General features: G+C 41.4%; 1 protein-coding gene across 1 annotated transcript in view; it reads left to right on the top strand.

Annotated features, from left to right (window-relative positions):
* LOC105537019 overlaps nucleotides 1-13016 on the top strand; it is a 43894-nt gene that overhangs the window by 11294 nt on the left and 19584 nt on the right. The window contains exon 2 of the mRNA XM_011976505.1: nucleotides 8325-8650. Within this exon, the coding sequence (XP_011831895.1) occupies nucleotides 8325-8650 (326 nt within the window). The remainder of the gene's footprint in view (nucleotides 1-8324; nucleotides 8651-13016) is intronic.

Genomic DNA, 13016 nt, shown 5'->3' with positions numbered 1-13016 from the left:
TGCTTCAAAGAGGCACTTCTTTAAAACCTTTAGAGCCTGCTTCCTTGATGGAAATCCAGGTGTTCACTATTTCTATGCATGCTGACTGAAGCCTGTGGCAACAGCAGACACCAGTTGTGCCTCTTTTGAAAGGCCACTCCTTGCTTGCTGTAGGAAACTGATAGGGGCTGAGTGTCTCAGAGCTAGAGCATCAGGCATGATGCTGCTAACTTAACTACCGATTCTCACTTTGTTGCCTGCAAACACAATTAATAAAGCTGGACAGGCCCAACGGATCCAAATTATTAAATGGAAATGATGCAGTCAGAATTTGACCTAACCCAGTTCCCACAGGATCCATGTACAAATAAATGAATGCCCATAAACAAGTGACAAGCTTCCTAGAAGGAAACAAATGACCCATAGGGGACAATTTAGCTTCTCCTTTGGCCACAATGAGCCAAAGATTCAGAGACATGCCTGCGTCGGTATGGCATGGGGCCCTGATGATAGTACAAAACACCAGTGGGTCCGCTGGGTGTGAACACCATCCAGCCAGGGGATGGCGTCTTTTGACTGACACTGAACATGGTCATTCTACTCAATGGGCCACACTACATGCAATTACAGTAGCCATGCTGACTGCCCCTACACTATATTTTACTCCATTTCCACTAAATCATGGGCCATTGTCAACACCCCAGTCACCTAGTCAGGAAAATAGCAACCAAGTGACTGAACTATTAAAGGATCCCCTGTGCAGGGAAAAGGACTATGGTAATAGCTTGCTTCTTGGACACCTAAATATATGTCACACAATTAGGCTGGGACTACCATGGCCACTTTCGAGAGGAATTCATGTCATGTTTTTGGATATTCCATGAGACTTCACTTTGACCAAGAAACAACCTCACTGCACAATCAACATGACAATGGGCACTTTCTCATGAAACATAATGGATGTTCCATGTAATTACCAACACCCAACACTGCCTGCTGTACCTGGATAAACACCTCAGGTATCCTAGAAATACAAGTAGAGGTGATCCTGATGCAGTCTCAATGGCTGCGGACAATGGGGCATCTGAAAGATCCCCCTTTCACCTCTTTAGCTGCAGTGGTCCTCAGAGCTGTCCTGAAAGGGTTTGTTGCATGGGAGGAAGGAGACTGGGATGACAGTTCCAGAACAGCACCCTGTGCTTCCCATTCCCACCCCTGCCATTATGTCCTGCAGGATTCCTCGTGGTCCATCCTCTCTTTTCCAAAACCTTTGACATCTCACATGAGTCATAGAATCTAGCTCATAATATTTTTGTGACAAATAACTTTTCTGAATATCTTTTGTCCTCAACTACGTAACTAGATTACTGACAAGAGAAATTATTTTATGAGTGTGGCCTAGTGATGGATGAATCTGGCCTAGGTTCCCCTTCATTAATATCCATGAAAAGACTCACAGACAAGACTCACTGGGACTCAGCATCTGCAATCCTATATAAGATGCTAAGCCACAATCCTGACATTAGATGGCAGACAAACCCCATAATAACCCTAACATCTAAGCCTGATCATAGAAATACTGGGAGAGCTTAGGAGTGATAATGTTTCATTATCAATAGCCCCTAAGGCTGGAATGTGGTCTCTGTGTTACCTAGAGTACCTGGGAGGAGCTGCCAGTGTCCTGAGTTGTGGGAACCACCTCTGTGCTCTGTGCTCTGAGACTAGAAGCCCAGCCTTGCCTTCATGCCTGCCTTGGCTGTGTCCCCAAAGCCCACCTGCTATGGACCGAATTGTGCTTCGGAAATTCTTATCTTGAATCTCTAACCTCCAGTATAGCTGCATGTGAAGATAAAGCATATAAGGTGGTAATTAGGGTTAAAGGAGATGATAAGGGTGGGGCCCTGATTCAATAAGATTAGTAGTACCTTTATAAAAAGAGACCCCATTGAGCTCTCCTCCACCTCCAACCTCCATGCATGCAGTGAGGAAAGGCCATGTGAGGACATGGACAGAAGGTGGCATCTGAAAATCAGAGGGAGGGTCCTCAGCAGAAAGCAGATCTTTCTGGATCTCTATCTTGGACTTCCCAGCCTTCCAAACTGTTAGAAGTAAATGTCTTTCCTTTAAGCCATCCAGCCCAGGGAATATTGGTGTGGCAGTCCCAGCAGACAATCTATTGCCCCCACCTTCTCTGAGCAGGATCAGCCTCAGGAGGCACCTTGTGGACTCTGGGACCAATCTTTTCTTCTCTTCTGCCTTCTGTTCTGACTGCCTGGTGAGGAAGGGGAACTGAGGCTTCATCCTCAGACAGTTTGTGTTAAACATGAACATTTCTTTGATGATGAAGTTGTTAGCCTGCTCTTTCGTTTTCTGATCAGAATGGCATCAAATTGAATGAACTGCTTGCTTTGTGTTAATATCTGGGGATCTACATCTTTTTTCCCCACTTGGATAATAGTCAGCACATTGTGTGGATGCCATCTCCAGCCCCCACCCTGTGTCCCAAGTGAGAGGGTCACTGTCACCTGCAGGGCTGGCTGGAGTATTAACAGCATCCTAGTCTGCCACCAGCAAAAATCAGGCCTGGCTCTGAGCTCCTGCAGGCTCCTGCTGCCCCGCTGGACATGATCCCTTCCTGGGTCAAGGGCAGTGGGCCTGAACAGATGTCACTCCGGCCATCAGCAACCAAGATGCCTTCAGAGGTAGGTGCTCCCTCCTCCTGTCCCCTCTCCTGCACAAATCTTCCCTAGCAACAGCTCTGCACAGGAGCTGCTAAGGGTCTGAAATCTTCTGAGGGAAACAGGCTGGGGGATACCTCTGAATTCACATCCCCTCTTTGCCTCACATCCTCTTCCCACCTCCTTTATGGACACCTCTAGTGTATCTTGTGGGCATCACTGCCTGGAGCATGTCAGGGTGTTTTCTCCCACTTCCTACTCTGAATTCATGATGCAAATTCATCCTCACTTCATACCTTGGCTGGCCACGTCTTGTTTCTCTTGTGTACATGGCCTGGCACATTGCTGAACCCATGGTTCTGGCCCTACTCCATGAATCTCTGTGGAAGGATCATGGTTGGCAGGTCATGGTTACTGGAGACTAGAAAGTAAAATGTCAAATATTGAGAAGCTTGTGCATGGAGTAGACATAGACCATTGTGAACAGAGTCCTAGCAGCTGGTGAGCCATGAAAGCTGGGCAGAGACCCCACATCACCCCAGCCAGAGGGGAAGTTGGAAATGAGCCTTGGAGGGTCTTCATCCGTGACCATGCAGCCTCTGAGCCACATGTGCTGCTTTCTTTCATGGAAATGACCAGAAGAGGAGTTTTCTATGCTGAGCTCTGGAGAAAAAACTTCCCTCCATTCAGAGCCCAGACTCACTATCCATCTCCTGGGCATCTGCTGCTCTGTGATTCCACACACCCTACATCAGGTCACTCATCATCCTCAGCAACGGGCAGCTATCTGCTGTCAGCCCAGAGGAACATGGAAGAGGGTCCTGAGCTTTATCATTCTCAGGGACTGTGGTAAGAAAGGAGCCTTCAGGTGTTGCACCTGGTGTTCATTTTCAATGTTCACGTTCAATTTATTAATGTTTAAAACTATACCTTATACTAGCAATCAGAGTTCTCTTTATATATAAACATATATCACATATTTTTTCATAAACAGATACATAGTATAAAGAAATACAGAAGTATAACGTATTCCCCAAAATTGTCCTTTTGGAAAGTAAAATTTAAAAAAATCGTGAAGTATTTTTATGAAAAAAGAGAGCTGGACCAAATCTGAGATTCAGGTTCCTTTAAATTGTGAGCTTTAACTGTTAAAGTATGATCACTCCACTGTCTCTAATGTAGATTTATTGATGTGTAGACAGTTTTAGAGGATTTTTAAGTTTGTGACCCAGTGTAAGCAAAACAGTATCAGAGACAGGTCTCAATCAATTTACAGGTTTATTTTGCCAAAGATAAAGCTTATGGCCTGTGACACAGCCTTAGGATGTCCTGCAAATATGTGCCCAAGGTGATAGGATTACATGTTGGGTTTAAACACTTTGGAGAGACAGAGACTAAGAGGAAAGACATAAATTAGTACATATGAGATATATATTAGTTTGTTCTGGAAAGGTGGGATGTCTTGAAGAAGGGACTTCCAGGTCATATATGGATTCAAAGGTTTCCTGACTGGCCATTGGTTGAAAGAGTTAAGCTCTGCCTAAAGACCTGAATTTATCATAAAGAAATACTTGAGTTTAGATAAGGGAGCATGGAAGCCATGTTTCTTGTTATGTGGAAGAATCCTGTGGGTAACAGACAAAGTAGATGGTGAATGGTGCCTATCTGATGTTTAAAAAAAAAAAAAAATGTTAGACTCTCTGGAAAAGACTTAGTAAGGGGAGGAGATTCTCTCAAGAATGAAAATTTCCCTGACTACAGGCAACTTTGCAGGGCCACTTCAGAATATGATGAAGAAATATTTTTGGGGTAAAATATTTAGATTTTCTTCAGGGCCTATTCTCTGTAATGTTGGAGTATGCTACCTTATTGCTACAAAGCATCTGTTTTGTCAGTCTAAAGATCTATTGTAATGATAATGCTGGTCAGTTGTGTCTGAACTCCAAACGGAAGAGAGTATAATGAGGCACATCTAAACCCACCTACCAGTCATGGCCTAACCTAGTTTTTCTGTTTTCTTTGAAGCTATCTCTGCCACAAGAGGAGATTGTTCAGCTGGTTGGTGGCTTACAACTTATTTTTTTGTTTTAAAAAACAGAGCAACAAAAAAATCCCTGCATAAATTCAATCTAAAATAGATTGGTTAAAAAAAAATTAAATGCTTCCTGAATATCCCTACATGTCAAAGAGAGAGAAGTGATAAGAATAAAGATGGGAAATACTTCTCATAGAAAAGATAAAAAATTTTTGTTACTATCTTAGTTCGTGTCCACCAGCAATGACGATTCCTATTTAGGCAGCAAATTTACACTGGGAGGAAGGAGGAAAGTGAGGAAGGGAATAGAAGATGAATGGTAAAAGACAAATCAACAACTCACCTGACTCAGGAGAAATGAAGATCACCCACATGTGGAAACATGGACTAAATTCCTCTGGGCTGTTCCACCGGAGAGATGAGGAAGCTGGGGTATGTATACACCTCATCCTGTCCTCACTGATTGTGAGCTGTCCCTCGTGTTTCATTTCAAGCTGCTATAACAGATTCCTTGTCACCGTGTAATTCATAAAGAACAGAAATGGATTTTCTCACACTTCTGAGGAATGGGAAATTTAAGATCAAGGCATGGGCAGGTAAAGGTCTGCTTTCTCTGTTTTCAAGATGATGCCTGGAGCATTGACTCCTTCAAAGAAAGAAAGGCCTTGTCTTAATGTTACAGACGAACAGAAGAGAGAAAAAGACTCCAGCCCAATAAGCTCTGTTTATTGTGTTATTAGTGTATTTCTCTAGAGGGTTCCACCCTCATGATCTAAACACATCCCAATAGACCCCACCTGGCAATACCATTACACTGAGATTTAGCTTTACAACGGATGGTTACTGGAGGACATAGACAAACCATAGCACTTTTCTAAGAGATACACATTCGAGGCATCTGGCCAGCAAGGCAGGCAGGCAGATCTCTCTGCCCAAGATCATAAAGAACCTAAGACATATATACAGCCACTAGAAGTGAGCACAGGTACAACAAAGGGGAAAGCCCTAGATTACAGATGGGGACTGCTACATTCATCATGGTACAGTTAACCCTAGAATAACTTGAGTTTTAAATTTGAAGATTCACGTATATTTTCTTCTGTGTGTGTCACCTGTGAGCAAGTACTTTATAAGTAGTAAATATATTTTCTGATTTTTATGGTTGTCTTAACATTTTTTTTTCTTTAGCATACTTTATTGGAAAAATAGAGTATACAATAAGTATAACTAAAAAAGCAATTAATCAACTATTTTATCACTAAGGTTTCCAGCCAAAAGTAATCTATTAGTACTTAAGTTAGGGATGCAAAAGTTTACACAGGTTTTCATCTGCACCAGTGCTCAGTGCCCCAACCTCCACGTTGTTCAGGGATCAACTGCCCTTTCAGTCTGTAGCTGCATCTCTCTGGAACAGCATCTTGGCAGGTGGGTTGCAAGTAAAGGAATCCGGAAAATAACATCTCAAACTATGCTGCATTCGTATGATGATTATGAAAGACCAAAGGCATTTAGAAAGGAGCAAATGCACAAAAAGATTTTCCTAAATATCCCTTATTTGCCTAAAAGCAAATTCTTCAGAAGGATACCAATTGTCAAGAAAATTCTTCCTAAGAATTTTTATCAGTGAAGATTAACACAAAACAGGAATCAAAAATAGAAGAGACTGGAAGTTGATACTTTAACCAGGCAGCTGATTACCTGTTCTCTTGAGGATGCGCTTCTATTCTCATCTATTCTCTCCAGGTTGCCTACACTTCCCAATTCCCTCTTCCCTAGAAAAGAAATAGAAACATCTGGATTTCATTGACTTATCAGGTCATCGCCCTGCGATGATGTCCCACTGCACTTTAAGTGAATTTTGTTTGCCTTTTCTCTTATTAATCTTCCTTTTTTCAGTTTATTTGCAGCAAACATTTAGAGGACAAATGGAGCTTTCTTCCTTTCTCCCAATATAACCAAGTTCTCTTGAAATTTGTGCTGCTTACAAAGCAGCAGGAAGGTTTGTGCACAGGCTACAACACTGTGATTTGGCTCCACTAGTCAGGCATCAGTAAAATTTTGTAGAGCCCTAGGCTGCAGCCCACTGATGCTGACATTGTTGGATCCACTTCCTCTGCTACTGAGCCTGGCTGGGACATTTTTGGGCACATTAGAGATATTAGATATAATGAGTGTAAATCCCTGTCCAGTTTCATCTGGATCCAACTGATTTCTCCATGTACATGCAGTTGCATGATAAAAGGTTGTCTCTTTCCTAAAGATGTTAACAGGGTGGCTCAAGCCTGTAATTCCAGCACTTTGGGAGGCCGAGACGGGCGGATCACGAGGTCAGGAGATCGAGACCATCCTGGCTAACACGGTGAAACCCCGTCTCTACTAAAAAATACAAAAAACTAGCCGGGCGTGGTGGCGGGTGCCTGTAGTCCCAGCTACTTGGGAGGCTGAGGCAGGAGAATGGCGTGAACCCGGGAGGCGGAGCTTGCAGTGAGCTGAGATCCGGGCATTGCACTCCAGCCTGGACGGCAGAGCGAGACTCCGTCTCAAAAAAAACAAAACAAAACAAAAAAAACAGGGAGGCTGGTGTCTGGGTCAAAATGATGTCCCCAGTCACTGATAAAATGTAAAAGAGGAAAGTGTCATTGATGGTGCATGGCAGGGACATACTCCGTTCAGTGGCCACCCTCATTAAGAGAGATGAACATTGGGAAATAATACTCAATGGCAGAAAAGAAGGTAGACTATGAAGGTGCCCAAAACAAGAATAAGGTGCAGCCCATTTAGTCTCTGGGTATTAAAGAGAACTGTCACTCTTGATAATGGTGAATCTGTGAGTGCTGCATGCATTGAGAAAATTCAGTGTCATCTTTGTGTATTTGTAGTAAATTGTTTGAACTTATACTGCTAAGAACAATGGAATAACATCATTACCTAATACTTACAAATATATGTAGCATCATGACAATACATTTTATTTTCAATTTTTTTTGAAAGGAACAATGATAAATTTACAGAAAAAAATACAAGTGTATAACAAATATCCCCTTCCCTAACCAGAATCATAGGAGAGTCTTTAAAGACCTTAGAATTGTATCATCTAAAATTTTACTATGTGCTTCCTATGAAAAAGAATATCCTCCTAAATACTCCCCATACACCAATGAAATATGTTACTCCATCGACTTTTGAGGAACATTTCAAATTGTCAAAAAAAAATCTAAACAATGTCTCTCATAACAAAATAGTCCCCAGTAGAAACACATTCTCTGCAGACAAATTTCTGCTACCCTGATCTTACCTGGGACACCTGGGGACACTGAGTCGGTGCTGAGTTACTGACATGAGCTACCCTGCAGCTGTGCCCAGCCTGCCCCATCCCCTGCTCATTTGCATGTTCCCAGAGCACATCCTCCTGCCCTGCGACTTATTAATAGGCTGGTCACACTTCATGTAGGAGTCAGAACCACTCAGGACACAGCATGGACATGAGGGTCCCCGCTCAGCTCCTGGGGCTCCTTCTGCTCTGGCTCCCAAGTAAGGAAGGAGAACACTAGCAGTTTACTCAGCCCAGGGTTCTGAGTACTGCTTCACTATTCAGGGAAATTGTCTAACAACATGATTAATTGTGTGGACATTTGTTTTTATGTTTCCAATCTCAGGTGCCAGATGTGACATCCAGATGACCCAGTCTCCATCCTCCCTGTCTGCATCTGTAGGAGACAGAGTCACCATCACTTGCAGGGCAAGTCAGGGCATTAGCACTTATTTAAATTGGTATCAGCAGAAACCAGGAAAAGCTCCTAAGCTCCTGATCTATGCTGCATCCAGTTTGCAAAGTGGGGTCCCATCAAGGTTCAGTGGCAGTGGATCTGGGACAGTATTCACTCTCACCATCAGCAGCTTGCAGTCTGAAGATTTTGCAACTTATTACTGTCTACAGTATAACAGTGCACCTCCCACAGTGTTACACACCCGAACATAAACCCCTAGGGAAGCAGATGTGTGAGGCTGGGCTGCCCCAGCTGCTCCTTCTGATGCCTCCATGGGCTGAGAGTGTTCCTCAGATGCAGCCACACTCTGATGGTGTTGGTAGAGGGAGACATGAAGTAACTTCGACGCCCTAATTCTTTTCTCTTTCTCAGCCCCAACTACACAGACATAGCAATGCCTCTCCTGATTTACTAAAGACAGAGATCATGACACCTGAGGAGTCTAGTTTATGGCTTCAGTTGGACTTCATACAACACAGAAGAAGCCACTATAGATATTCTCAGCAGGAATTGTCTTAATACAGAGAATTAGAGTAAACTACTGAAGTCTAAGTAAAATGTAGAGATGAATCTCTAAATTTAGTGTTTTATTTGCCTAGAAATATTTCACAAATGGGGCATACAGGAAATCTCAGTGGTCGTCAGTATGTTGGAAAAACAAAGAGAAAGTTAGCATTTTACGAAGAAAGGTAAATGTTACCTATGACTCTTTGAGAAAGTTCATTCGCACTACGAAGGGTTGGGAGCTGGTAAGCTCAGGCTGGTAAGCAGTGGTGGACAAAGTGAATCCTAGAATTATGTCAAGTTATCTCAGAAGTTGTGGATCAATTTGATTTCAGGTTACAAGAAGCCAAAGCAGTGAAGCTTGCAGAGAATTTTGTTACTGAAATACCAGGGATTTCGTGTAGATCCTGCATCTCACCACACAGAAAGCCAATCACTAAGACAACAAGCATTGCCAAGGAACAGGCGTTAATCGGGTGCTACAGTCGTGGAGATGGGACACCATTCTCAAATGTATCTCCCTGACTAAGTAAAATTAGGGGTTTACATAGCAGGGAAGAAATGTAGGAAAACAAGTATTATGGAGGGGTAAGAAAGCAAATTTGGTCAACAGGAAGCAGGAGGTCAGTTAGGCAATCATAATGGGTGAAGATTCTGATGTCTCACTGTCCCGATTCAGTGATATGTAAATTTTAGCTCCTTGATAGTATCTGGGAGAGCTGATGGTTGGTTTCCTGAAAAAAGAACTCAGGTAAGACAGATGTAACTATCGTGAGTTTTAAGACTAGGGGAGTCAGTTTCTATGTTTATTCAAAAAACCATAAACATTAGTTCTGTGGGATAATACAGCCTATTTCAATTGCATTCTAGAAACAATATTTTTCACCTTGAGTGTCTTTCTCCTCTGATTTCTTGTCTTTGTTAGGTATGACAGAATGACCCAATTCCTATGATTAATGTTCACACTACAACCTTTCAAAGCCAAGGATACAGTATTCAGGAAAGTTGATATTAGAAACAGGATTCCATGGTGCTCCCTCAGAAAACAGAATGCTTCCGCCCCTGAAGTATGGGCTATTTAACCATGTGATCTTCAGTCCTGTCTGGAAGCTTAAGTCTGGGGTTGCTGAAGTTCTCAGCTTCCTAGAATATTTTTCCAGGTGTTTCTCCAGCTCTCACCTTTGTCTCTGTGCCTGTCTTAGGTACCAATGGGTAATATTGAGTCTTCCTTTTCTGACTTCCAAATCTCACGGGGGGATCTCTTATTGGGCAACTCTATAGGACACGAGAGGTAAGGAGGGATATTTACTGAAGTTAAAATGATTTTCCCCTAAAAAGGCCATTGAAAAACATTATATTTCAAGCCACATGTTGACAACACATCTAGTTTTGTTTTCTTATTAATGCAAACTTACATTTGCAAATATTTTCAGGATTTTAAAGCTTGAAAACATAATTATTTGTCCATGGAATGATCAAACACCTCTACAATTAAGTGGAGTAACATTTTCTTGAAAATTTCTACTCATTGAAATAAAGGAATGTTTTTAAAATGCATGAAGCTGTGTTAGAAATTATTGGACTTTAATTCAACTGTGCGGTTTGATTTGGAAGGGTGATCTCCCCTGTGACCTGTCAAAAGAATCTTGTGTCATGTGTAGTCGCTGCTGTTCAGCATTGTCATTAAACAATTGTTATCTACAGGCTGAATACAAGCTCAGTGCCCTGCAGAGGAACCACTAGCAGAGCCCTTCCTTGATCAGCCAGATGACTGTGAACATGAGCATCCATGAACATGAAAACAAATGTTTACTGTTATCAGCCACTGAGTTGTGTATTTACCCAGTTACCAATAATTAATGCATAAATACTTCCTGATACAGTATTTACACCCCTACCTATATAAACATATGTATTTTTCCTTAAATTGGTGGTATGAATCTGAATATTTAACAATCAAATTATGAAGTTATTAAGAGAAAAAGACAAAATTAAAACGAATTAGTATTTCAATAAAAAATAAAAATTTACCTTATTTATGGAAAAATGTGTGTATATATTTAAGATACATAGAAGTGAATGTATATTTATTTGATAAAATGTTGGCTACAAATATATACAGTATTCATATTTAAGTACATTCATTCTATTATATATGCAATATATATATTTATAAAATATTATCTGAATTATATACATTTAAATAATTGTTGTTACATTCCACAAAAAAATGGTATTCTGGACGACATATAATTCATACTCTTGCTACAGACAATTTCATTGTAACCTTTATTTTTAAAACTTTACCAAATGGTTATCCTTACCTAAAATATTTTCCAATCCAGTAGAGCTCCAAGGGTAGGACTAGAGAAAATTTTGACTAATGTTAAATATTAACCATGGCATCCCATGAAAGTCTCCATTATGTTCATACCCACAATGATGATATTCCAAATAGAGTTCTCACAACAATGGACGCTGGATGGAGTCACATCAGTGCCATTGTCAAGGAAGCCCTGGAAATGTAAAAACCGTAACAATGAGTAAACTGCAAGGGCTACATCTGATGATCACATTGCCAAGAGAACAGCAATTTAATAATACTGGCTGTTGGTTTTGACAGATCATCAGGCCTTAAAAGAAAGGCAACCGTATGATTTCAGACAAAGTCATTCTGCAAGAGCTATGACTAGAAGTTTCAAAAATGAGCCATAATAGAGAGAAAAAAAGCTTTCCAAGTGAGTATTAATTCAAATACCATTAGTGAGCAGGGGCTTTTAACAATGAGGATGATTCAACACATGGACTTCAGTCAGTCACCTTTCCCAGCTTTCCCAAAGAGTCTCACAAACCAATGTTATGGAGGTCCCCGTGGGAACTCAACAACATGAGTTTCAACTAACTGAGATGTGCAGGGCTACTGGCATTTCTGAACACCTAATTTGCTGAGAAAACGGATCCCACCAGAACCCTTAACATTGTACCACACATCAGGGCTCAGACTAATAGCTGGTATCGGGTGATTCCAGTGGACCTCTTGTAACATGAAGATGGCAGTGGTCATTTTACTCTACATGAATTTGCCTTCCTTTTCGGATATGCTTCTGCATAAAATACTATTTAAAGATTTTCAAAGTGTTTTCATCAGAGTCAGGAAGTTCTTCCATAATATGGCTCTGGATCAAGCAACTTATTTAACTCAAAAAAAGTGAGGCAAAATATAGCTCATGCTCTTGTCATGAGCACAGGTGCAGCTTTCCCTATAGACAGGGAAAAAACCATTATCCGTCAAGCAAAGCTGGCACACAAACCCTTGTGCTGTTGAATTGCTATGCTGTCAGATGTGGTGGAGGCTCTGAAACACTAACTGTGATTGGTGCTTTTACTCCCATAAACAGAATATTTATACCTGGAAAATGAGCTGTAGACTCATCATTGGTATACCAACTGAACAGCTTGAAATACTCGATTTCTGTTTTCTCAGGGCTGTGGTTTTCTGGTTGATGGTTCTTAATCCAAAGAGTTGACATAACAATTGTTTTATTAAATTGGAAGAAACGATATGATAAGCATGTGACCATTTAGACTTAATACAATACTGGATAAGTTGCCAACACAGGGCATTAGGGTGTATGCTGCAGTCATAGATCTACCCCATATAAAGCAAGAGCAAATAGAATTGATTTTACATATTTTAGAGAGGAAGTACAGAAAATATGGACCCTAGGGGACCTTCTGGAATGTTTCTGTTTATTGCCATTTCCACTGGTAAAACTCAGAGATTTCAACAGTCATCAGGATGAAGTTCTAGGGATCACAGTCATGTGAGGCATTCTCTGCACTTGGATCTCCAGTGAGGCAACGGGAAGATGAAACACATAGTGGGATATGGAGGTGTAAACACCAGAGACAGTCTCCTGGTCAGCTGTCATGACATGAGTGAGGCTAGGAGACAATGAGTGAGTGAGGGCGACATGAGTGAGACTGGGAGACAATTACGCTGCACGAAAGTCACCAGCTATGAAAGAACATATGCTGTATTCCATTTATGTG

The sequence above is a fragment of the Mandrillus leucophaeus genome, unplaced genomic scaffold, assembly GCF_000951045.1.
Source record: "Mandrillus leucophaeus isolate KB7577 unplaced genomic scaffold, Mleu.le_1.0 Scaffold1017, whole genome shotgun sequence".
NCBI lineage: Eukaryota > Metazoa > Chordata > Mammalia > Primates > Cercopithecidae > Mandrillus > Mandrillus leucophaeus.
The sequence above is the reverse complement of the archived record's forward strand: the minus strand, read 5'-3'. Positions and strand labels throughout refer to the sequence as shown.